Genomic DNA, 26,296 nt, shown 5'->3' on the forward strand with positions numbered 1-26,296 from the left:
CAGTAAAGTTATTTTTGATGAAAGAAATAAGTTACATAAAGGGTCAGTATAAGAACTAAAATTACCTAGAGTGCCTTGCACATCTCTGACTTCAAACATCTATAGACACAGTCAGGATTTTGCTGTCCAAGTCTTCTGGGCTTGTCATGATGTGCATTCTGGAGCCATTTAGGCTCTGTCAAATCAAAATTCACCCTGTTGCTTCCACAGTACATTGGCAAGAGAAGCCTGACTTTGCAAGTCTTCTCCCTTGGGTAAACTCGGGGCTGAGCCCAGCCGCAGAGCTGCCTCTGGAGATAAAGGTCATGCAGTAGAATAGCTTAAAATCCTCTTTTGGTTCTAAATGGAAGCTGGGCTATCCAGGATCCCTGAGGTCTTAAATGTCCCTTGGCCTTCTTTTGACCCTGCATACACCTTACATTCTTCCTTTAATGATTGACACTCAGTGGCTGTGTGCCTTCAGGCATAGTGAAGTTGTAGCTGCTTCTTCATCAAAGCAACTGTTTACAGCTGGTTTGAGTTGGATGCCAATAAACAGTATTCTTTTTGTCTCAAAATAAAAAGCAGCTTAAGTCCCTAATGATAAGGATTTTGTGCTTTGTAGAGGAAAAAAAATCAGCTAGGTTGGGACAGCCAGCCACTGGCTTAGCAAGTCAGAGTACTTTATACTTCCAGCTAAACTGCTTTTATCTCCTCAAGTGAGTGGGCTATAGATTCTTATCATTGTGGCAGAAGTGATGAGGGTAACATCTTTAGTTGGAAATCATTGGCAACATGTGGAGAAAGCTTAAGATGTTGTCACACTTTAACTTGGTCCTAATCTGTTCAAAGGCAGTTCATACTTTCTAACTGCGCCAGCAGGTAGTGAGAGGGAGTCAAAGACCATCAGGGTAAAATAGCTCATGCTTTTCTTTGGAGAGTTTATGACTTTCATAAAGCGGGTACAAAGAAACTGCAGCGGTAACTGTTATTGTCTAAATGAAGAGCTTATGTTCACCCAACCATATTTCATTAACTTGTACACCCAAGCTTCTACATTTCCTGCCTGCTTCGTGCAGCGCTAGAAGCAAATCGTAAATATTTTAATGCCTATTGTCAGTGAAATGAGACCAAGAGGAATGCGCAGGTCGGTTGTGGCCATCTGACGTGTCCCTCGCGACTGGCAGGTAGCACATACGAGCCTGTGCTGCAGCGTCGCCTATGGCATTCCCAGGATTTCCAGCGCAAGCTGCTTGGTGAAGTGTGATGTGCTGATGTGAGATCCCGAAAAAGGAATCGTTTTCCTTCCAACAGCAAATTGAGACACTGCTAACAACTTTAATGCCAAAGCTGGGGGTTCTGTAAGGGAGTAGTAGAAGACGGATTTAGGACCAAACTCTCAACGGGGCTGAGTGGTTTTAAAGTCTCTTGCCTGTAAATGAGGACCTGATGGTGTCACTGAAGTTCTTCATATCACTTACTTGAAGCAAAAAATGACACAGCTTCTCCTCCTGTTTATCTTTAGCAGATGATCTTAAGAACCTCAGAATTACGGGTGAGGAAACAGCATTCCATTTCAGCACATATTCTGGTTGAAAAGTGCTTTGTCAACTTTGTACAAAGGACAGTACAGTCAGAGCAGGACTTTTTTCCCAGCCCAATATTCAGCAAAGCACCTAATTTTTGGAAAGAATTATGGAACCCTCAGGAATACCATGGGATATTTCTGTGCTTTTAGAGAACAATTCTAAGCCATACAAATTTTCTCACCAGAAGAAAGGAATGCTGTGCTGATATGATGTAGTGGGGATTTTGTACACTTTCTAACAGGCACCTCTGTTTTTTCCTCCTGTATCCATGTGTGTGCATAATATACATCCACAAAAGTTAAGTATTTTCCAGCTTTGACTGACTTACAAGTTTTCATTTAATTAAAAAGAAAAAAGTCCTGAAAAAGTTAATAAAATGTTTAGACAAACCTTTCAGTCCTGTGAGCTTAAGGAAATAATCCTCTTTGCATGCCTAATAATGTTGTTGGTGTCTAATGGGATTTCATTTTCACACATGTGGAAGTGTCCTGCATGATATATGTTTAACTGCTGGAATAACTTAAAACCTGTGCTAACGTTCCAGGAAAAGGAGGGTCTGGACATGCTATAGGGCCTTGCCTATTGCTAAATCTTTTTGTATGGGTTTAGAGGGTCTAGTTTACCAAAGCCTGAATACAAACACAGATGCTGATAGCTGAGTCTTTAAGACTCTAACAACCATATTTGGCCTTAGAGAAGCTAGGGAGTTTTGGTAGTTTTCTGTTAATCTAAAAATTCAGTTCATAGAGCAGCTACAGTAACTGTCCATACTAGAATAACCAGGCTGGTCTGTTCATTAATGTAAAAGATGAATCAGATGTTTGGAGTTTTAAAAAAAGCCTGTATTAAGAGAGCTATTTATTTTCCATCATAGTATTAACAATAATAAGGGATTGACATGATGTTAATAAGAGTGACTTGACATTACAAGAATAAATTATCCTTAGATGTTGCAGGACACACCTTTAGTTGCCTGAGTTTTGGGACTTTGTTCTTTCTGCAGTGTTCCTTTTCCTTTTCCAGTGGTCCTTTTTACAGTTCCCCTCAGTGTCTTGTCAGAAGAACAAAGTTTGTGAAAGGACAGTAAAGAGAAACTACGTGAGATGATGGGGGGGTAAAAATCATCCATTAAAGGTCAGGCTAATAGAGCATGATTTAGAGCAGAATATAGCGGGACTTTTGTAAGACAAGCAGCAACTTTTCATGCTCAGATGGGGATTCTTGGGTTAAATTGCTATCTTTGAGTTCTGAACTTGGAAAGGTATTAAAGTGGAATTAAACCTCTACACAATCCGGCTCTTGTGTCATTCAGGATTTTTTTGGGTTCTATTTAATTGTACATCCCAGCAGGGTTCTGAGTGACTGGTGCTCTAAAGAAATGAGGGGTAGGGTTAAGTCTGCAGCCCACTGCTCTCTGCTAATCCTTCTTGTTCCTTGAAGAAGGATTTACTTTTGCTGCCAGCTTGTGAAAGACTTTCCTCCTCCCGAAGAGATTGTTGTGGCTTTCCTGGGGAGGTGTGGTTGCTATAGCAGGGAGTCACGCCTGGGTATTCTCTCAAACCCTACTGAGAATGGGCCAAAAAAGAGCCGAAGAAGAGTAAAACTGGGGATTAAAAAATGGAACAATGGGAGACAGGAAGATAGGAGTGGGAACAAATGGGAATTACAGCACCAAAAATAATGCAAAGTGACAAAAAGAGGAAATAGAAAAATAATAGCTGACAGTCGGACTGAAAAGAAAAACACTACAAAAGAACAATTTAGTTTCAGCAGGCAAAGAACATAAAAGGGCATCTGGGAAATAAGGCACAGGCCTGTGCTGAGGGCTTTTTTGGTTCTTTACTGTATTGCAAACATATATGCACAAAGTATACAAAACTTCCTCCATACCCCCTTCTCACCTCCACCTTTACCACAGTCTGTTTATTCCAAAGAAGATCTTCTTGGGTTTTAAACTGTGAGTGTACTTATTTGCTGCTAAATGATATTTCTGATTGTGTCTGTTCCTAGGGACTAAGTCTAGGGCAATTCTGGGCTTTTCATACAGAATATTGACATGTAGATCAATAACAGAAGAAAAAAAAAAAACAACTGTTCAAACTCTGTTCTGGAATGTTTTCCAGACAAATAACTGCTTCCAGGACGATGCCAGTGGGCTCTTGGTTTTGCTGCTGCTTACTGGAGGCAAATTCTTGAGCTCTTACCATGGCAATACCCCTACCATAAGTACCTGCCTCTGCCTGGGTGCTGTGGGAGCAGGGGCTGTGTCCCTGTGCTGTGTTGACCAGCTCATCGTGTACCTTTAGGATGTTTAGATGCTATATTTTGCTTTGAGAGCCCTTTGCTCTGCTGTTCAAAGGCAGCCTGTTTTGCAAAGATCTTGAGCATTTTCATCTCTGAAAGAAGCAGAAATTTCATTGTTTAAAGTTTGTCACATTACAAATAATATCTAAAAAGAAGCCAGTCCCACATCTAACAGCAAATCTCTCTGAATGCCTTTCCTGCACCCTACTGCTTTATATATAGGAGAGGCAGAGAGATGTAACAGATGAAACATTTTGTTTATGAAGTGTCTGTGTTTTGTTTTATTTCACATGTTTTTGCAATATAGATAACAGATTACACCACAGAGCTTTCATTGCCTTGTGCTATAAAGATACTATAAAGCCTTTCTGGGTATTAATAATAGATTGTGTTGATGAGTTTGGAGAAGCTGGCAATAGACCCCCCACTGTAAAGACATTAACACCACAGGACTAAGGTATCTTTCCCTTGCAAATCAGTTGCTAAATTGGCTGTGCTGATGGGTTTGGGCACAAGCTCTTGCACAGCATCAGTGCAGCAGGCACAGGAAGTTATTTTGTTTTATACTGGCAAATAACGTTTCTTCCTCTTAATGTTCTTAGTTGAGAGGAAAGGCCCTGTGTAAATTCTTTCCCTAAGTCATTCTTGCCAGCCGAGAAATAACTTAGGAATGACATTTGAATGGCTTTGACACACGATTATTTTTTCCTGTAAAAGTGAAGGCCGGGGCAGTGAATCACAATGAAGTACAATTTCCCTGCTTTAGAGGGCCTTTAGGGTGAATTTTCATATAAAAATTATATTAGAAGAATTTCCCTGCGTTGTTGGCGATGTAAATTCAGTGTGCCACTTAGTGAACAAGAAGGATAAGACATCTGACCGGTCCAGTGCATATCCAGCACACTGGAGGCAGGAGGTCCTGGCACCGAGCTGGGTGATGGGATAAGGCCCAGCTCCATGCCGGGCACAAGCCATTTCACCCAGCGGAAGTCAGTCAGGTTGTACAGGTAGGATATACAGATGGATTTGATTTAGTATGTGTAAATAACTGAATAAAACTCCAGGAAGAAAAGTGAAGAAAACCTTGGGTTTTGGTAATGAGCTGCAGCAGAAGTACAAACTCCCCAACACGTACTGTGCTTTTATAGCACTTCAGTATCATTTGAAGCAGTACAAAAAGCACAACAGCAGAAGCCTCTTCAACCTTTTTTTAAGCCCGTAGACAGAAATAACATTGTCTCCCAAATGTTTGCCCTCCCTAAAAATATAATTCTAACGAAATCTTCATATTTTGTTAATCCATTAGGCTTCTTAATTGCAGCCCTGGCTTTATCAATTCAATTGGCGCCCTTAACTTTTATAACAGTTTCTATTCTACAGAACAGATTAGGAGAAAATTGCAGCCATAATCTGTACAGTGCAATTGCCGTGCTATAAAGAGGAATGGGAGTAGCTGAGAAGAGCAATTGGATTCCCAAAGGTGGAGCACAGTAGAGCAATATCAGTGACTTTGTAAATGAAAAATTGTTTTAATTCCCTTCTAACAGCAATAATTCGATTCTTCATAAATTTTTCCATCAAAGTGTTGTAAGGAAAAATGCTATAAAATAGAATTGCATGGCAGTGATGGAAGACAGTTGAACAAAGGGGTCAATTAGGGGATGAAAATTAAGCAAAGAGAAGAATCTGTTCTGTCACATTTTGCTCGAAGCGAGAAACTCCTCTGCACTTTACATTTTATGTTTTACTTTATAGTTAAGGAAGATGTAACTTTTCAGGTCATTCTGGCCCTACTTGAGCAAGTTAGGTTAGGATGACAGCTTTGAACTGTGTGTCTTAATACATGTTGGTGAATCCATTTGTGGGTCTTTTCCGTTTGTCTCGGCATCGCTGTCCTGACCCCAGAACTGCCATTGTGCAGAGCTTTGGTGCGGCCAGCGAATGCTTGGCCCACCCTTGGAAGGGATTTTGGGATGCCTCAGCTGCAGGAGCTGGGACTGGGCAGTGGGAGTCCTGTGCCTGATGGCCTGAGGACCTCTCGAGAAGGTGACACATGACCACGTGAGGGGGCAGCTGTGCCAGTCCATTCCCCTGCCAAAGATCCCCCATCAGAGCAGGCGGCATCTGAGACTTGTCCTGGTGTGCTGGGAGGGAGCTGGGAATGGCTGGTCTGCACAAGGTTCCTTCTGGAGCAGCCCTTGTGGGGTCCTAAGCTCTGCTCAGCAAGGGGACATCAGCTCGCCGACCACAGATTGCTTCTTTCCTTTGTTAAAGAGAGAAGATGAACACAGGGCAGGAGGCTTTTGGCAGTTGTCATTTGGCTGTTGCAGTAGAGGCTGGTGATGGTGGCACAGAGGTACACACAGCACTGCTGTCCTGCTGCAGGGTCTAAAATGGATGAACTAAATCCTGCTCCTATTGAGGCAAATGGGAGTTTTACCTCTTATTCCATTGGGAAGGAATTCAAATGAAGGGTAGTATTTTTATGGATGTGGTTGTGACTCAAGCCATCATCCAGGTATGACCATCGGCCCCATGTGTGGTGGGTCCATTTTTGGTGTGCAGAGCAGTTATGTGAGCTTGTGGCTCTATGTCTATAGTCAAATTCCCACCAGCCTCAGAGCAAGACCTCACTTAGCATGGGATAACATGTGGTCTCTATCGTCATTTTATCCATTAGGTTGCCTTTGCATGGTACTTGTGAGAGTACAAGTGAAACGTTCACAGGCAGAAAAAGTATCTCAGTACCCAGATAAGCTATGTTTTAACCTGTGAATCCAGATCCACATTGTGAAGCACAGTTTTAAACACAAGCTTTCACCAGTAGTTGGTGTTCTTACTGCAGCACCTGTGGATAGAGGGTTAATAAATACTTTCTTCAGTTCTCCCTGAAGAAGAAAAAGGTTTCTTTGTTTTAGTTTCTCTCCAAATATTAAATTTTTTTTTCTAGAAACTTTTAATTTTTGCACATGTTTTATTACCACTCACTGAAAGGGAATTATCTTCCTTTTACTGAAGTTTCAGCTGTGAAATCAGCTTTAATAAACTATGTAATTATTTTTTCTGCAGGGAAAATGTTTGAAATGGATTGTTTCTTTTTTTAGGGTTCTTTTTTTTTTTCAAATCATAAAATTATTTCTGTTTTGCTTTAGTGCACTCGAGATGTTTTGAATGTTCAGAATTCAGTGTAACCAAGCAACAGTTTTTCTTTTTTGTAAGCACCCATGAGCTGTAGGACACTACAAAAATGTCCAAGTCCTGTGCTGGCTAAACCCCGTGCATAGTGGTTTTCCCTTTCTATGTCTGCTAAAGAGAAGTATAGAAAATTTTCCCTAAGAAAGAGTCATTCATTAATAATTTAATTTCTTCTTTTAATAACACTCAGTTGTTTGAAAAGCATAATACGTTTTACTTCAGCTCTTATTTTGTACTGTACAAGTACAAAGTGAACTCCCAGCTGGCTATATAAGGATGATGGGGATGTTATATGCAGGGTATTATCAGGAGGAAAAGCATCAGAGCTACAGACTATACCTACAATATTTACAAAAGCCTGTGACCACCATCTTTGCATATTTATTAAATCAAGAAGAGCCAGGTATCTGCTGCGGTTTCTTGCAACACGTAACGTCAGGATAACACAGAAGGGAAAATGATTTAATGTCTCTGATAGGTAGACAGCAGCATCTGTCCTCTTGCATATATCAAACACAGCTTAATAACTTCCTATTTACTGCTTCACGGCAGAGGTCCAGTAAATAACCAACCTGACTGAATTAGTCTGGTTTTATACCTCAGTCCTGTATAACGAACCTCTTGAACCACACTTAATATGAACAGCAAATTTCGCACTGCACATGGAGATCTCTCAGCACAGATTAAATTAGTTATAATAAAACAATTAAAATCTATTTGCCCACAGACAGGAGGAAATGAAGGACCTGGGTGAGCAATAGGAAGGTAAGGGTGGGTTGTCAGGACATCAGAAGAGTAAACAGCAGAGCCGTGATTCTCTGGAGCAGAGCAGGGTCAAACTTACTGCAAGATAACTACGCGAGAGATAATAAATCAGTAGTACGTATTAAACACCAGATGGTTGTGCCCATGCAGGAAGGCACGGTGGATCATGTAACTGTGGTTGTTTCTAAGGATTACTGATTCAGCCTGACTTCACAGGGATATCCTAACAAATAAAATCTTTATGGCCTCTTCCGCTGGTGAACATTTTCATCTACTGTTTAAAGACGGGACCACATGTCTCAGCGTTTTCATTGCCCCTGATATCTATGCAAAATTAATTTGTTGAGTTCACCCAGTTTTAGCTGGTGAAGAGTTTTTGACTTTCTAGTACTGTAAAGTTGCTTTACAGCATTTATTACAAATACTCAGATGGACAGGCAGGCCATTGTTCCAAGCTTTAGCTCAGCCGAATCCCCAAGTGTTCCAGGCATAGAGGCAAACATACTTAAAAACTTCTAAACCTATTGAGTTGTCTTTCAGAATTGTCCAGGCAACAGAATTTATTTATAAAACTCTTGCAATCGTTGATTCAAAACAAGGTTTTCTTGTTCTGCTTTTCTCCTTTGTCCTCTTTGAACAATTTTCTTTGGAATGTTTTCGTTGTGCTTAGGAGTCGGAGATTTCCTGGGGCTTCTAATAAAGGCATTTGATTTCCACTCTCCACATACTTTAACAAGTCCAAGGATTTTGAGGTTTGACATTAACTTAAGAGAGCTGGAGATAATCAGCCATGGGGGTAAAAAGCCAGAGTTATGCAAATTATTTGTAAAATGTATAGAAAGCAAAAGAACTCTTCCTTTAAGTGTGGTTGGTGTGGGACAGAGGCTTTGTCTCCACACACAGTATCTGCATGCTCCCCTTCAAATTTATGGCTCCGATTGAAACCTGTAAAGGGGTGATCTGTAAAGTATTCCTGCTATCCTACACTTCTCAACAGGTTTATTACCTTTCGTTTATAAAATGAACAGTCTAATGAGCAGTGTTTTAGATCACAGATATCAAAGTCTGGTCATTTGTCAAGATTAGTTTCCTGTTGTGAGATTGCCTCGTGCAAAAAAAAAAGTGCATAACCTTGGGTTACTCTCTGGGAGCCGAAAAAATGCCCATAAACACTTTATAAGATAAATTTACTGAAGATTTTATAATCCTAGAATCCAGTCCAACGCAGTGCAGTGTATTTGTGTGTGTGTTATAACGCAGGGAGTATCATCTGAATACAGAGCAAGGAATTTTCTTACGTTGACAACAGACAAGTTAAAGGTGGAAAGTTCGTGCAGTATTGTCAGGCCAATTTAATGGTAATTTGAACGAGTTAATACTACGTTGACAACAATGTAATTCGTTATAACTAAAAGACTGCCTTTGGAAACGGTGCTGAAAGCCCCATCTTCGTGGCAATAGTGAGTTGCAAATAGGTAACATAAAATATTCCTATTTATGCTTTAGACATCTTATTTTGAACAAAAAGGGGGAAAAACCCCACTCAGTAAAGCAGTGTGACAGTGAGGGGGCTCCTCAGGTGAGCAACATGCTCCGCAGCACAAGGCTGAGAAGAGAGGAGGTTGGTTTTGTGTCCCAGTTAGGAGGAATGTGAAGGGTGGATGCGCTTTCCTATTTGGAATGAAGTGTAACCCGTGTGACGTTCGTGTTTTCACTTTCACTGCATGTATTTTGCGGTTTGCTTGGAAGAAGCCCGGCGGCCGCCGCAGCCCTGCTCGGGGGGATGCGCCCATCACCGCAGCGCCGCTCCCGCTCGCTTCGGGCCGCGCACCGGCCCCTCAGGCGCCAGCCTCATCCCGGGGAAGGCCCCCCCCCGTTCTCTCCTCTCTGCGGCGGGGAGGTGGGAACCTGCCCGCTGCCAGGCTGGGGGAGCGGGTCTCCGATGCGCCCTCGGTGCCCTGTGCGCCCGCGGTATCCCTCTGGAGGCAGACCCCGGCGCGCAGCGGTTTGGTCCGATCGCAGCGCTGTCGCGACAGATGGCTCAGACGAGCAGCACCGATCTGAAGCGCCGCCGCTTCCCCCCGGCCGCGGCCCCCGAAGCGGGACCCGCACGTCGGGTCCGTGCCGGCAGCGAGCGGGTGTCACCCGGCGCAGCGGTGCGAATGAGCCGGTGCCTTCACACCAGACCTGCTAATCTGCGGAGTGCTTAAGCGCGCTCCATCATAACAACAGGCTTCAGACAAAAGATACAAGCTTAATTAAACTGAGTCAAATCGGTTTAAGCAGTTAAATAGAAACAACTTTTTAAAGTGCTGAAAATCTGTTTGCTCTTTTTTTTTTTTTTTTCCTTTGTCCTTTAATCCTTTCAGATATGTTACTGTGGCTAGATAAAAATATTTCCTGCTTGGGAATTTGCTAGCTAAAGCATTGTAAGAAAAACCTCGCAGACAAGCCCGTGTGAAATAAGATGGCCTATTTACTAGCAGTGCCCGTGGGTCCTGTGTAGCATCAATGTCTCTTTAATAGATTTAATTCATTATGTAGCCAAATAAGAGCTGCTCAGTCCACCTTGCGTGGCTCGTACAGTGCTCAGCTGTTACCTCGTGGCTGTGGCCATGCAGAGGTACGCACCGAGCCTGCAAGGTTAATAGTGTAGATCTCTTTTATTAGATCAGAAGATACAGATGGGGAAATGCCACAAGTTACTGGGCTCTGAGCCTTCCTTTAGATGCCATGTGTAAATGGATTTACATTTTCCTTTCCCTCCTGCTCGTTCTGTGACTCCATCGCTTGCTGAGGAGCTAGTGACTGCCATTTTGCTGTACTACTGAGCTCAGACAAAATGGAGGCTTTGGAGGAATCAGGAACTACCACAGTGTGTGCCTTCTAAAATTGAAGATAATTGCCCTTTTCTATAAAAAGTGGTAATTTTGAGGATGAAACAACCACCAGCATACCCCATCCCAAAAGGCAGAATCTCCTTTTTCCCTCCTGTGAGTACATGGGTGCAGTTGTGTTAATTTCATTGCCAAACTGTAAATGTTAATGCACCTTGCACTTTGATATATTGCTATAAAAGATACTGAATTTCAAATCACCAAGGCCACTGCGTGATACAGGGACGTAACTTGGCTATTCATCTTTATTTGAAGCAGCCCTCTTCCTAAAAGCTCACTTAGGGAGATTCCCAGTTGCCATTAGAAAAGCAAAATAAAATTAATCTGAATCATCCTAACTTCATCTTAGAAAATTAATGATGGAGGAAAGGGGATTTTTAAAGGTTTAATAAGAACTAGTCTTGAGTAGTGTATATTCTAGAGCCTGTGATTATAGTGGTAATTTAGCAGATTGTATCACTGCCTATCTCTGCCAAAGGATGTTTCACACCATTTCGAATGCACAGTACTCCCTTCAGAGACAGGTTGTTCTGGAATAACTCAACATCCAAGGAAAAGCCATGTTATTTCACTCCTGACTTTATCAATTGCATGTGTGCGATCGCACATGTGTGCGGGTCGTCTTCTCAGCAACTGCACTGAGGTTTTGTGCTGGTTTCTGTGTTCATTGATCAGCCTCCTCAGAGACAGACAATACCAAAAATGGAAAGTCATGAAATCTGCTCAGAATAGGGTTGAAGTGCTGAAACCAGAGAGCCTGTGTAAAGCAATGTGTGAATTGGTCCTTCCTCTATAAGGTGCATTAAAGTAAATTTGGTTTCGAACAAGGTATCTATACTCTGAGAGCTCCTTTTTGTTTCTCATTTTGAAGAGGAACAAAACGGTGAGATAAGAACAAATCTTAGTATTTTTTTTCCAGCAAAGGTGATTTGGGAATCTTGAGACCAGAGGGATTGGGATTTGAATAAAGTGCATGCCTGTGATGTTTCCAAGTCTAAGGATGCAAGTCTTGCAGTGTGAAAAAGCATGAGCCAAACAGATCTGCAGTTAAATTAGAGAATTTGCTGTGTTTGAATTCATGCTCTGACGTTCCCTTTGACTTTGCTGCCTCTCTTTATTACAGGCTGTTTGCTGCTAAGTGCAGTGGCTGCATGGAAAAGATCGCCCCAACAGAATTCGTGATGAGAGCCCTGGAGTGTGTTTACCACTTAAGCTGCTTCTGCTGCTGTGTCTGCGAACGGCAGCTGAGGAAAGGGGACGAGTTTGTTCTTAAGGAAGGGCAATTGCTCTGCAAAAGTGACTATGAAAAAGAGAAAGACTTGTTGAGCTCGGTCAGCCCAGACGACTCAGACTCAGGTGAGCTTTTCCCACACCTGCTCCAACTGGAAAAGCCGCAAGGGTTCGTAGAGCTTTCCTATAGAAACATATATCCATTTGCACATCTACTTTATTTATATACACATGCAAATTAGCAGCACAGCTAAAAGAAATCCCTACTTGCAGTCTGCTCTCCCTAGCTTGATTCCCTCCCTGAACTTGCTGCTTAGTAAAGGACAAAAGCAGTTAGGTTTTGTCAATGTATTTTTCTGTAAGATCCCAAAATGTGAATCAGCCTGACTTCAGTTACCCGAGGCCTCACTCAAATGTGCTGTTTTCCATAGGCATTCTTCTATCCACTTAACATATTTTTCAGGGGATCTTCTGCACATACACTTTCAGCACTGAGCTAGGAAAGTGGACAAAGTAGTAATAGAATTTTCAAGTGTATTCTTTCTGCCAATCACAGAGAGTAACTTTAAGTACAACACAGAAGTACTGGGAGAATCTGAATGAAACTGAGAAGTGGGTTTGTGCTGCAGCAATAGTATGTGTAGCGCAGGAAGCCAGGGCAGCTGCCTGCTTGGTGAAGCTGCCTGCAAATGTGCTCGTGTTAAGGCAGACAAGTGGGCTCACCTAGAAGAGAAATAAAAGCAATAATAATAAAAAGTTTGCCTGCTACAGATCTCCAGAGTTTCCTGGAGGTCCTGCACTGTCCCTGATGAATGCAAACTGTTTAGGATCAAGGGACGTCAGGCTTGATACCTTCGTAAAATGGTCTACTACAAATCTGCAGTGATCTCTGCCTTCAGAGGGACCTGGGCTTTGAACGGTGTGATTGCAAGAGTCTGCACATTTGGCTAAGGCGAGTGTCACCACACTGTGACCAGAGCTTTTACCTTCTCCTGAAAAAGACAGCGGAGCACTCATACCTGATAGCAGATGATGGGGGTCTTCCCCAAGTTCTTCACAGTGATGGAGAGACAGATGCTTCCTTTCCTCCACCTGTTTCCTAGGGAAAGTTTTAAAAGAGAGTGAGCAAAATCCGTTTGCTGTCTATCCAGGGTTAAGAACACAGTAGTGCACAGGCCAGATAAGTCACACACTGGACTCAGGTTCTCCAGTCCAAATCCCAGGGACTTAGCAGGGGTTACAGTGAGGACTGGCTTTCAGATCACAACCAGTTCCAGCAGACATGGGATGCTTCCTTCCCGTGCCATATATGCTCAAAGAGATTGGAAAACTGCTGCCAGTGTGCCCTGGCTGATCCCCAAAGTAGAGACAGTGTGTACACAAATTGCTGCCAGCCATCATAACTGTGCACTTCTTTCCCAAGAAAATGTCTAAGAAAATCAACAATTATCATTCCATTAAGTGAACAAATGACATGAATGTTTGCCTCTGGTTGATGGGAAAATGCATTATTCTAATTTAGGTAAGAGCAGTAATTATCTTAATCTCTAATCTGAGAGCCATATTCTCCCCATTACTGAAATTTGTATTTTGATGTCAGGAATGCTGCAAGACAAAGGTCACTGCTAACTCAGCAGGACACGCGGGACCGGGGTCTTTCTTGGGGGAGCATGTTATTTATTGCCATACTGTATTTGCAGGGCCTTGAGTGCTCTGCTCTGTAAATCTCACGTCACAAGGTCTGTGAATTTGCCCCAGGCCTGTGAGTTTCCTACTTGTCCTTCAGCGTTTCATTCTCCTCTCCAACCTCAAAGTTCCACTGTCAGCCTATCTGTGTTCAAAGTCCCTTTTGAGAAGCTGTATGTACAAGGTTGTCCCCGTGCTGTAGCAATGGCATGGGGATCCTTCTCCCTTGCCTTCCTCCCTCATCATGCTGGCACTGGTAGCTGCGTTGGAGATGTGCTTTGGGCTCTCCTTCAGGACACATATTCTATTTTGTGATGATCAGCAAGCTACCACAGTGGGACAAAACAACCTTGGTTTCAATTCCATTTCCCCTTGGCACAAGGGGTAGTTTCTTACTCCTGGAGATGCTCCCCCCCCCCCCCCCCATTATTCTCTGTTAGCCAAACCCAAACCTGAAAAACAAGTTGACAAATTAAATGAGATGTTTTGTCTCCCGTTGTCTAATGCATAGAAAACGCAGATCTCCCAGATGCCTGTGTGAGAGCAGATGATTTCGCATAGCCCTGGCTGAGAATTTGTCCTTCTCCAATCAAATATTTATTCACTGGACAGAAAAGTAACTCTCCAATGAGCAATGTTAATCCTCACAAACCTTTCCTTAGAAATAGCATGCTGGAAAGTTAATAATGTCATGGTTATTAAAATGACTGAAGTTCTCTTTAATCATTAGGCCAGAGATGCTTATTAAAGTAAAAGGTGATTAGATTGATAGGTGTATAATAATCAGGCCCTAAAATGAATTTAAGTCTAATTTGTTAATTCCCCAAACATGATCTTTGAGTATATAAAAATTGCAGAGTGTTTGCTTATGCTGAAGTCCCTATAATAGTATATTAACATTTTCTGGAAGAAAAATCAGTAATCTGGTGAAATAAAATATGCTGAGTTGAAAAGTTGTTTTTCAGAACAAAATTTGTACTTGACTCTTCACGCTTTGCCACTGCAATTGGTATTTTCTATTACAACACACTAACAAACATTGTATCATCAGATTGTGTGAATATTCAGAGTTTAACAAATCATCCATTTGGTCTACTTACTTGTATGTATTTACCAAGAAAGAGAAGATTTCTGCATGCACATACAGACACGCTATAGTACATAGAGAAAGAACTCCGATGTTTCTGTGGGAAACATGAATGAGATGGCAAAGATGATATTGAATATTGTCTCTAGAGCTTAAAAATGTTCAAATCCACAGCTGGAATCTACACTATATATAGCTTGAGATATTTTTGTGATATGTGCACTTACACTGTTTCGCTGCCATAGTGGTGCAGGCAGTAGTACCTGTCTGCAGCTAATGCTTCTGGAGCAGATGTGGCTCTGCTGTAAAGAAAAGGGTGTGTATCAGCTGATGTGGTTGCAGGAGGTGAGCACATGGGGGACCAAGCGATGTCAGAAGGGCACAAAGTGTCTATGTGCCTGATTCCTGGAAATATTGAAGCATATTCTGGATTTCAAACCCCTGAATTAAAACTCAAACACATTTTTATGTTTTTATGGCATTTGATTTAGGCAGTGCACACAAATGTAAGTCAGTCTCTTCCTTCCTGCAGTTGCTTTAGGTATTCAGAGAAATATGGGATAATGTTGAACCTGCTAACTAGCTTGGCAGCTGAAGAGCAGTTCTCAAACACCCTGTTATCTTGGTGGAACAAATATGATTTCATATCCTGTTTATTTTCCATTAGTTAAAAGTGATGATGAAGATGGGGATGTTAAGCCCACCAAAGGACAAGTAACACAAGGAAAAGGAAGTGATGATGGGAAGGACCCAAGAAGACCTAAACGACCAAGGACAATACTTACTACACAGCAGAGACGAGCATTCAAAGCATCCTTTGAAGTGTCTTCCAAGCCCTGTAGGAAGGTAAGTGCTTCATCAGGGACCAGAAGTCAGCTCTGACACCAGGCTGCAGGGGTGACAGGGTCAGGCCACAGCTCCCTGCCCTTTCTTGAGACAGCAGCAGGTACCTTGGGGTGATTCCAGAGACCATGCCAGCATACGGTAATACTCACCCAAATGCCATCTCCACCTGGAGCAACCAGCAGCTCAGGACCAACCAGCTCGTTGCTGTCCCTTGGTATTCACAGCATGCAGAACAGCTCCATGACTGATTCCTGCTGAACAACAATACTTGTCTGTTATAAAACATGAAATAGGCCTTGACTATCAGTAAAAGTGGTTTTTGCCCTTCTTTTTCTCACTACAGAGGGAGTGAGAGGGAATGAGAGCGTGCTCAGCTTTGGACCAACTGTTGTCCTTCCAGTCTTGCTTTTCTATGAAACTTAACCCTTCTGTTGATCTTGTTTATAGCAGCTAGGGAAAGGTAGAATCTATTTCTTCACTGATGAAGGTGGCAAAAAGCAACCCAGCTCCCTGTTTCCTCCTGTGTGTCATTTTACACAGCTCAGACTATTTGTTCAGAGACAGAGCCTTGGGTAGCATGGTTTAGTGTGAGGTGTCCCTGCCCATGGCAGGGGGGTTGGAACCGGATGATCTTAAGGTGCTTTCCAACCCTATTCTATGATTCAGTACTTATGAAACTGGTGGTGACATGAAGGGCAAAACTTGAGTGAACTGTGCAAAAATATGAGGAACTTTTAGAAGTAATTCTGCACATGCAGTTTTTAGTGTAAGTACAGGCATAATCCTCCACACATAACTGATTAGTTTTTCTAAAAAATATTAAAATTGACATTGTTAAACTTTTTCTCCTGTAGGTCAGAGAAACACTAGCAGCTGAAACAGGCCTCAGTGTGCGAGTTGTCCAGGTCTGGTTTCAAAACCAAAGAGCAAAGGTAGGTTGTTTGTCAAGTTCTCAAACGTAAAACACAAATTGTCCTCCAACACAAGTTTCCCCCTCACCCTAGATGTAGTACCTACCACAGGGATCCCAGGGACTGAACTGTACATATTTTGCATGCGCTGCTGTCTGCATCCATACAGGAAAGGCAACTTTCAAACACAGATATTAAGTTCATGTGTTCAAAGCAACATGAAGCTGGGGGTAAATTTTGCATGCAAATACGAAATAGAAACTAAAATGTTTAAGCTTAGAAATGAAACTGAACCCACAGTGGTGTCAGCATGAATATAAATGGCCTGCTTTAATAGATTTTATGTTTGTAGAGAGTTTTGTAAGGAAACAAAATTGTTGCATTTGGAGCCATGAGATTGTTCTGTTCTTTCTCTTTTATCAGATGAAAAAACTAGCACGAAGGCATCAGCAGCAGCAGGAGCAACAAAACTCGCAGCGACTAGGGCAAGGTAGGGCCTCTGTGATGAAGGCAAAGAAATGGATAAAGAATCCGCCACATTTCTTGAAGTGCCTTTCCCACATAATGCCTTAAGTACAACCCCACAGAGCACGCATGAGTCTGTAGATAATGTGTGCCACCATCAGTGCTCCGTCTGAGTGCCCATCCCAGGGTATCCCAGAGTTCTTCCATGCGGCCAGGCCCTGGAGGTGCTTACACAGAAGCTGTTACCTTCTTTCTAGAATAAATCTGCAGTACAGAGATGCTTTCATTGGAGGAAACCTCCAGGAGGCTCACTCCAGGTAGATACTGAGAAAGGAGTCCTGCAGGCTGCCGGCAAAGGTATCATCGGCATCGCTGCCCCAGCCAAGGCAGAGGGATCTGCACAGAGGCACCAGGGCTTACCCTGCTGCTCCATGGATGCTCTTGAGCATCTCCAACTCCCAAGGTCTTGCAGCCTCAAATCCTCCTCTACAAAGAGCCAGAAAAACTGGTACCAACAGAAGTTAGATATTGATAGGGCTGTGTCACACATGGGACAGACTTTAGGAAGATATGGTCCAGCAGTATTATTTAACTCCACACACAGAGTTAAATAATAACTTCAGAAATTATTTAGTCAGAAATTACAAGTCTTTCAACTTACTGCTCAGGGTTGTACTCTCAGACAAAATGTGGAAGCCTCCTCTAAATGACAGGACACACTGAGCTGCATCTCCTCTGTGCTTGGGTTCTGTATTGCTGTTGATGCTACTGTGTGCTGCCTCTTTACTCCTAAGTAGTGACTGTGCCCTCCTGTTTGCTTTGCAGAAGTAATGTCCAACCGAATGGAAGGGATGATGACATCTTACACACCACTTGCACCACCACAGCAGCAGATTGTAGCAATGGATCAAAGCAGTTATGGCACAGACCCATTTCAGCAGGGTCTCACCCCTCCACAAATGCCAGGCGACCACATGAACCCTTATGGTAAGGCATGCATCATTCTGCCGCATCAGAAATAGCAGGGTTCGTATGCTGGTTCACACCCCACAGGTTCAGTAGAGTTACTTGCTTTTATAGTATTGTTTTCTGGATTTGTACCAGGGAATTTGTACCAGTCAGTTTTGTATATGTATATATTTTCATGTACACATAAAGGGGTAGAAGAGAGCTCATCCAAGGCTCTGGACACCCTTCAGAACTATTTCACAGTGTAATTCTGAGAAATGATAAACCAAGCAACATCACCTCTCCAGCTCCACTCTTTTAAACCAATATCCAAGACAGTGAAAAATAAACAGTACCAAATTCTAGCTCCCTCACAAGTTTTTCCTTTTTCATAGAAGCTTTGGGGGAAAAGTGCCTTCAATAAAAAGAAGCAATCTATTCATTCCGAAATGAATAAACACCCCTGTAGGATCCCTCAGATTAGATGTGTGGATTTGTTAAAAACAGGTTTTTAAGCTACTAAGAGATGTGTCACCACAGCACATTTTTCCTGTGTAATTTTATTCTCTGCCCAAAATCAAGATGATGGTTTGCTTTCGTGATTTCCTGACCACACACTTTCAAGTGGATAGGTACCCTAAATGCATCACAAGCATTAAATGCCTAATAATTGATTCTGGACAATTGCAGTGTGGCATTTAAATAAAATTTAAGAGGATTTCTCAGACTCTGGTTATTGGCCTTGCTGTAACCCACAAGGGTCTGCTATGTCAGACTTGTTTCTGCTGACCAGGAGCACTTCACTTCACTATAGAGGGGAGAGCACAAAGCCATTTCAAATGGGCACATGAGGAAAAAGAGCCAGACTAACACTTTCTTAATGCTCACAGGACTTGAGCTACAGCTCTGTCTCGTACCTTCAGAGTTGAAGTAAGTTGAAATCTTATTTGCTAAGGGAAATAAAAGGTGCTGTTCCAAACTAGCCCCAGAATTGTGGAATTTTCTTAAATGAAAGCATGTTTACAACTGTAGCTAACTCGAAGCCAGGGAAGCTGGGTCTCTCCTCCTGAGTCCTATCGCATTTGTAGCTCTGTCTTTTACCTTGTGTGTAAATGAAGATCATTACTGGTTATGGTTCTCAGACCACTTTTCCCATCATGGGCACTCAATGTCTGGTCCCACCTTCCTTGGGGCCTTGGTGCCCCTGCAAATGCCAGATCCCAACTCAGAGGGAGCCAGGGACTTGCTCCTCCTCCCCAGCACTGTTTGCTCCCGTCATCAGCCAAGACTCTCTTTTGTGCTGCTGACTGCAGTAGAAATTAAATCCTGGCAGTTCCGTGTGGCACTGCTGCCAGCTGAACTCTGCAGATTGGTTGCTGGCCTTCCTCTTTGTAGGTCAGACCCTTAGAGCAAAATTAGGGTAACATGTAAAAACAAAACCAGGAGCGTTGCCTTTTGGTGCAGCGTGCAACATGTGAGCATCGTGTGTACTGTGTCCTCCTCTGCCTGCACAGAATCCAGCTTAACATATACGTTTCATTTGCAGGAAACGACTCCATTTTTCATGATATCGACAGTGATACCTCTTTAACTAGCTTGAGCGACTGTTTTCTTGCCTCTTCTGAAGTTAACTCCATGCAGGCTAGGGTAGGAAATCCCATTGACAGGCTGTACTCTATGCAGAGCTCCTATTTCGCCTCATGAAAATAAAAGAAAACAAACAGCCGGCGTATATTTAGCCAGTGACTATTTCCAGTGCAGACTCTACAGCCATATGTTGCCCAGCTCTTCCTTCACAGTGACTCCTGTTGCCTCTGGACTGCAAAGAGCATTTTTTAGGAAGACTGTATCTGTGTGCATATATGTGTATGTATGTACATATATATTAATACCTACCTACATACATACATATATATATATAAACAAAACGCATCCACCAGTCCCATCCCCTTGATTCCCAGCTTGCACCAGACCACGAGACAAGCACGGAAGGAACAGAAGACCCTGCTCGTCAGAAGCCTTTGGTTTGGTTTTGAGCTCATCGTTGTACAGGAAATGGATTTTGCGGAAAGCTAGACCTTTTCCTCCTTTCTCTCTTCCTTTCTTTTGGATGTTTAAGCTTTGTTTGTTTTGTTTGGGTTTTTTTTAAAGCCACTGATACTGACATTAGTCGACCATATGACAAATAAATCAAGGAAACTGGAGATTCCTCCCTTTTCTTACTGCATGATTCATACTATGTTGTGGATAAATTGCCATTTGAGCTGTGAGAAGTTAATGTAAATGTGACGTTCAACATTTGTTTCCTTTCTACACTTTTTCTACATAACCTAGATCTGCTCATTAGTTTATAGCCCTTACGCATATGATACTGAGGAAAGTGGTTAACAGTAATATTTGTGGAGAAAGCCAGTGATTTCATAATAAGAAAGGTCTATGACCCTGGAGAGGAGATGCATGTTAGGGACAGAGGCATTTAGGTTAGTATTGATCTTAAATAATTAAAACTAAAGGTGCTTACAAGACAGTTTTATTTAATTCTCTTTTTTTGAAGTGTGAGAATAAACCATTTACATTTGTCTGGAAGTACTGCAGTGCCAAATTCAAGTCTAGACCATGACTGGCAAACATGTGTTGTTCATTCTGTTCTGTTTATTTATGTTTTGCATGAGGCATAAATGTTCTCCATTGTCCATCTGGAATAATTAAGCACTCCTTTAGTTAATTATCTCGCCTCAGCAAGAATCTGTGATACACAGTTCTAGCCTGAACCATCAGAAGTCCTGAAACGTGCTCTAACTGGAGAAAAAAACAGCATGAAAGAGATCACAATGGGAGGTTTAGGTATGTTGAGCTGAAGTCTAAGCTGAGTCCTGCAGGTTTCACACTGACAGGACTCCTGTATTTACAATAAATACTCAAGTAACCTGTTAGTGCAAATGTAAGATGAACAAGTACACAAATTGAAGGTAATGTCCCAGCTGAAGTCTGAATGTCTCAGATGCTGAAGTTTGAGCATATGTCATATAGGTTTTCGTAGGGCATAAAATAACATAAATAATAATAGTATAGTTATAAATATTGCCTGGTGATAATTATAATGTGGAGAGGCAGACAAGTACGGTCATGGCTCTTAGTGGAGAAAACTTCATGGGGAAAATTTGCCAGGGTAATATCAGTAATTATAGGGTGTGTTCAGAATAGAGCTCATGGGGAAAGATTGGCAGGATAGGAACTTTCTTAAATAAATACCTTTAATATATTGACCATAATAGCTGAAAACAAGTCCAAAGCATTGGCTAATCCGATTTCTCCACGCTGAGGACTGGTACCAGGCCAGCGCTGCAGAGTCTCCCGTGGGACTCAGCACCTTCTGTAGGGATTCTCTGGGACACCCATTGGGGTGGGGGTGCCACTGGGAAGAAAGCAAATCCACTGAGCACAGAGAACATATGGCCTTGGCAGAGGTGGGTGTCCTGCTGGGGAGCCTTTTAGAGAGTGGCTCACCCCTTCACTGATGGAGGAAGGTTCTCCTTGTGCCCCAGAGGGGTGGATAACAAGGATCAGATGATAAGTCTAAGGGAGTAAATAAGATCACATTCCCTACCCAAGCATGGAAACATGGACCAAGCATGTTAGAGGTTGCGAAAGCAAAAGGTGCATGTGTTTTCACTCTGTGGAGGTGAGGAAAGCACCAGGAAGGAAACTGTGTGTGCAGTGCAGGACAGCCAAGTGCAGACCCCAGGCAAACCCTCCCTCTACTGTCTGCCACGCACACAGCTCTTCCCAAGCAAACCAATGTCTCAGTGAGGATTTGGGATGACTCTCCCCTCCCTGTTGGTTCCCCTCTCCTCCCTGTGTGGCAGCAGCCCTATCTGCAGACTGCCATACCCAGGGAAAAGGGGCCATTGCACCCCTGTGCTTTTGCTAGTGACCATTGCTCGCTTTCTGACAGGGATGTGGATTTTCAGTCGAAGGTTGTGAGCCCCTGGATATGTTTTGAAATTGGAAGAATTTTCTTTTCTTACCCATCCCCTTTGATTATTTCTCCCTTTCCCTGTGTATCAAAATAAATAACAATTTCCTTTCTCTCTGCATGACCGCAAACATCTATAAAGAACTCAGGTGATCCTCACTGCTTGCAGGGCAGACGGCAAGCAGATTTCATACGGCACATTTTAAGCATTTGTCACCACCAATCTCAATGGATTCATCAAGTTTTCCTCCCCACCCTTCTGCTGTGCTACTTTAGAATCATAGAAAAGCATCTTCACCATCTCAAACACACTGGGTTTATAGCCTCTACACATAGGCACAACCTTACTTCATCCCTCATTACTGGCAGGATCAAAATGGCATTTTTAGTGTTTACAGGGACTTATATGAGAACTATAATGTGACCTACAGTTTGGAGAACTGCCTTGTCCCAACTCTACCTCTGCTTGTGGGCTGGATGTTGAAATAACAATCCATTTCCAAGGAAAGAATCAGATATTCCATTTTATAGCTGAAGTAACCATAATCTTTTGCTGATTTTTTTGGATGACTGCTACCCTTTTTTTCCTTTTCTTTCTTTTCATTGCTTGTACATACCATCCCCGCTTCTCTTGTTGTGTTGGATGATGATGCCTTAGCTGTTTGTTCCCCCATATTCTACCATCTCTGGTGCCACATGCACGACACGGTCGAGCCCTCTGGCACACATAACGTTTCCCATGCCACTGTGGGTTGCTGCTGGTCAAGGGAAGGAATGCATAGCCAATGATTTCCAATGGACCCGTTATATCTGGCAAAGGCCAAAGTTCATTAAAGCAAAATAAATGTCACTTTTTTTTTGTGGAATGAATTACCCTACTGGAGTGTGATCATTGTGGTTTTAACCTGGGACCTGCAGTAAAAGATTATAGAGCAACCTCTGACCTTTTTGATTTCTGCTTTACTCTTCTATTGTCAAGGGAACTTCACTGATCAGGTGAAAGTAAAATGTTTAATGGGCCATATCACAGTAATATCTTACACTGAGTCAAATTGATAAAGTCTTGCCAAAAATTCTTAGCATCTGGCACTTCCACGGAAACCACAAACAATGATTGCACATAAGGGAGCTTGAAGGCTAGAGGTCATGACAGCAGTTTATTACACGCACCTTACAGTGATCATTTTCCCTAGGAAATTAACCCCTCTCTAATATAAGTGCATCAAGTGAGCTCTTGACGGCGTTTCAATCATGTTGTTTTGGCTAAGCAAGGAATACATGTTAAGCTTAAGTGGTGACAAGATGCAATTAAGTAAAAGATGATTGATTAGGTTTCAGTGTTTGCTCAGTAACGTTTAAAAAAGATGGTTGTGAGATCAGAATGAACATACCAAGCACCAGCTCCCTCAAAGGTCCTTAGCGTGCAGTTACCAGGTGGTAGCAGTGGCACATGAGAGATTTGCTGGCATTCAGGAATGGCTGCTGAGCAGCGTGGCCCTTGATCCCACCACTGGGCTCTTGCCTGACCAGCAGCACCTTTCCGTTGCACAGCTGACTGTTGAGAGGACAATTCCTACCGTGCACTGCTGTTCTCAGCCCCTGTTTACCGCAGCACTGCGGATTAAACCCTGTATCATAAGCAGTTAGGGGCTGGTGGTAAATCTGTATCACAGTCACAACACGGAAGACAGTTAAATTACTGCAAGTAAAGAATGGTGGTTGCGATCACTATGGCTCAAACACTATTCTAGGCATTTTTATCTCCTTTTCTTCTTTAAACTCTGTCATGAATAACATCCTAATCACTTGGCTCAGTTGCTGCTAACCATGCCTGAAATGTGACTCAAATTAGTCCTTATGATGGTTGTGAGTGGATCTCTGGAAGCCACCCTGCACAAGTCAGATGAGTGTTACCAGGTCTTTTGAAGGGGTCATTGTCAGCAGCAACTCAGCCACCTCACTGTGCTGTCACTGCATGGGGAAGGTACTCCATGCTGGCAAACCTTCCAGGGATGATGTGAACCCACTTACCTCTTCCTACTGTGCTCAGGACTCCCTTCCAGTTTCCTTAAGGATCAGAAGTATATCCCAAGCCACCACCACAGGTGCCCCAGGGAACCCGACTCTGTGATGCTGCTAGGGATGCTGCAAGCTGGGGTTTGGGAGAGCTCCTCTTTGAACCATGTCGTAATAACTCTGGTTGTCCCTAAAAGCCACTAGAAATTAACAGCAGAACCCAGGAGGAAGGGAAGGGTTCTCACAAGCCTGCAGCTTGGTCACAGCAGTGAAAGGACCGAGAAGCTACTGAGGCACATCAAAGCCATGGGAGCTGGAGCCACAGTATGCACAGTCTCAAGTGCTCAGGATAGTGCTTTACACAGCCCCATGCCCAAACCACGTCATGTGTTTCTGAACAGCAGATGCTCCCTGTGTGTCTGGGTCCATCACCAGCCCAGTGGCATGGGACAACGGGTGCTGCACCCACAGCAGCGTGGCCAGGGCTTCAGGCATCTCTTCTCTTGGTTAGGGGGGTACCTGGGACTTGGTACCTCTTGGCAGGTACCTGAAGTCTTTCAGCTTTGATGGGATTTAAGCACAGTCTTGCTTGTTTGAGGCCTAGCTGAATAAACTGACAACTATTTGCCCTCCACAAGGATGCAGCCAGGTCCCCTTGGTTCTGCACACCCTGTTTCTGCTCAGCAGTGACTGTGAAGGGACTGCCAGCTCCTTTGCATTGGGAACTCTGTTTTTAAGTGAACACCCTATTTTTTAGCTGTGTATGGCTGTATTACTTGTATATTTATATATTCTGTATTTATGTTATCGAAATGTAGTATTTTGTAGCTGTCTGTTACAATTTGTTTAACTTGTAAAAAAATATGACTATGCTCTCTCATACTTAACCAGCTGCCTTTCACCATAGACTCTCTGCTCCTTTCCCTCTGTGCTGGTAACAAACCACCATAATGTATGTAGATCGGATTCTTGTTATGTTTTTTTGGTTTGTTTTTTTTTTTTTAATTTAATTACTTGTCATTGTTAAATTATTTATTAGCGTTTTGAAATTTCAATTCACTGCATTTTTTTTTCCTGCCACCATTGCCTGGCACCTAAGATACGTGATGAGTTTCTCATACATTATGCTCCTTCCCACGTGCGTGCACGCACACACACACACACTCTAAACAAAACCAGAAAAAGAAAAAAAAAAGAGAGAGATGACACTTCAGTATATTTGTAAATAAAAGCAACCTGTAAACAAAGCAGGATTTTCTTTCAGTGTGCAGTTCTTTCTTTGCTTTTGCAGACTGAAAGCGCGTTCTCTTATACCCCCTGCCTGTGGCAGGCGGTTGGAACTGGATGAGCTTTAAGGTCCCTTCCAACCCAAACCATGCTATCACAATCCTCTGCCATTTTCGCATGGCCTAGTTTAGGGCAGGAAAAGTGTGTAGGAATTAGAGGTGGTGCAACCAGCCCAGTCACTCAGACAGAGCTCTGTCAGGAGCAAGATATGTGTGGAGCAGGCACTTCTTGTTCCTGGCAGTGCCAGGAAGGCTCATTCTGGAGCACGTGGATGTGACTAGTCAACTGCAATAAGCCCAGTGGCATTTTGGGCATACCTGGGGCCATGACAAGCCTGAGTGCACCACTCCTCTGCCACTGGGCACAGGTGCAGCTATAGAAGAAACCAAGGAAATACCTATTCATTACAGAAAACAGCTTATACCATGAACACAGCGACTCACTGTAGAGTCTGGAGAATGAGCAGTGTTTCTGCATGAACTGCTTTAGGGCAAGACAACAGTGCTCATTGCCACCACCTGCAGTGGTGATGTCCAAGAGCCAGATGAGCTTGCAGAGTTAAAGGCTGTTTGCTGCTGTTAGCAGCAGTGCTTTGGTGCAGCCTCCCAGCACTCAGTGGTCCGGCAAGGAAAGGCTGCCTCGAGCCTTTCCTCACCACGTGAGACATGGACTGGTCCTATCAGGTCCAGTTTCATGGTAAGGCGAGTGAGACACTGTTATTAGGCTCCCTTGAAAATTTGCCATTTAAACTATTTTAAGCTGAGAATTCTGATTTCCGGCTAAAAGCTGCTCTTCACCTACAGAAAACACATGCTTAGTTTTCCAGCAAAAATTTTGATTTCTTTTAAAGAAGTAAAATATCTCAAATGGAAAATTTCTGACCAAAACCTGCTAGGTTTTCAACAGACACAGTGAGAAAAGAACGCATTCTGCAAGATTTCCTCTAAAGGGAAGTGAAGTAAAGCAAAGCAAAGCAAATGCAGGTGTGGAAAGTGAACCAGCTCCAGGACTAGGCAGCCAGATAAGCTGGGCCAAGGGGTTTAACCACTTTTTCTCTGCTGAAGTGACAGAGAAGTGGCCATGGCTATTCTTTTATTACCTTAACCAGTGCTATT

General features: G+C 42.9%; 1 protein-coding gene and 1 long non-coding RNA gene across 3 annotated transcripts in view; one reads left to right on the top strand and one right to left on the bottom strand.

Annotated features, from left to right (window-relative positions):
• The window catches only part of LMX1B (LIM homeobox transcription factor 1 beta), a 100,066-nt gene extending 74,922 nt beyond the window's left edge, over window positions 1-25,144 (top strand). The window contains exons 3-8 of the mRNA XM_061476509.1: window positions 11,853-12,085; window positions 15,400-15,578; window positions 16,433-16,510; window positions 16,913-16,979; window positions 17,780-17,941; window positions 19,449-25,144. Of these exons, the coding sequence (XP_061332493.1) occupies window positions 11,853-12,085; window positions 15,400-15,578; window positions 16,433-16,510; window positions 16,913-16,979; window positions 17,780-17,941; window positions 19,449-19,606 (877 nt within the window). The 3' untranslated portion in view covers window positions 19,607-25,144. The remainder of the gene's footprint in view (window positions 1-11,852; window positions 12,086-15,399; window positions 15,579-16,432; window positions 16,511-16,912; window positions 16,980-17,779; window positions 17,942-19,448) is intronic.
• The window catches only part of LOC133281209 (uncharacterized), a 56,307-nt gene continuing 39,888 nt past the window's right edge, over window positions 9,878-26,296 (bottom strand). The window contains exons 2-6 of one of the 2 annotated variants that reach the window (XR_009747427.1): window positions 17,201-17,440; window positions 15,728-15,829; window positions 15,518-15,568; window positions 12,979-13,058; window positions 9,878-10,065 (exon numbers count right to left, since the gene is read on the bottom strand). This is a non-coding gene — a long non-coding RNA (uncharacterized LOC133281209). Of the gene's footprint in view, window positions 10,066-12,978; window positions 13,059-15,517; window positions 15,569-15,727; window positions 15,833-17,200; window positions 17,441-26,296 lie in introns of both variants that reach the window. The other variant, XR_009747428.1, reaches the window with a different exon arrangement.

This window comes from Pezoporus flaviventris, unplaced genomic scaffold (assembly GCF_033815535.1).
Source record: "Pezoporus flaviventris isolate CSIRO_AGI_PZ_B2104156 unplaced genomic scaffold, CSIRO_AGI_Pfla_v1 ptg000097l, whole genome shotgun sequence".
NCBI classification, from domain to species: Eukaryota; Metazoa; Chordata; class Aves; order Psittaciformes; family Psittacidae; genus Pezoporus; species Pezoporus flaviventris.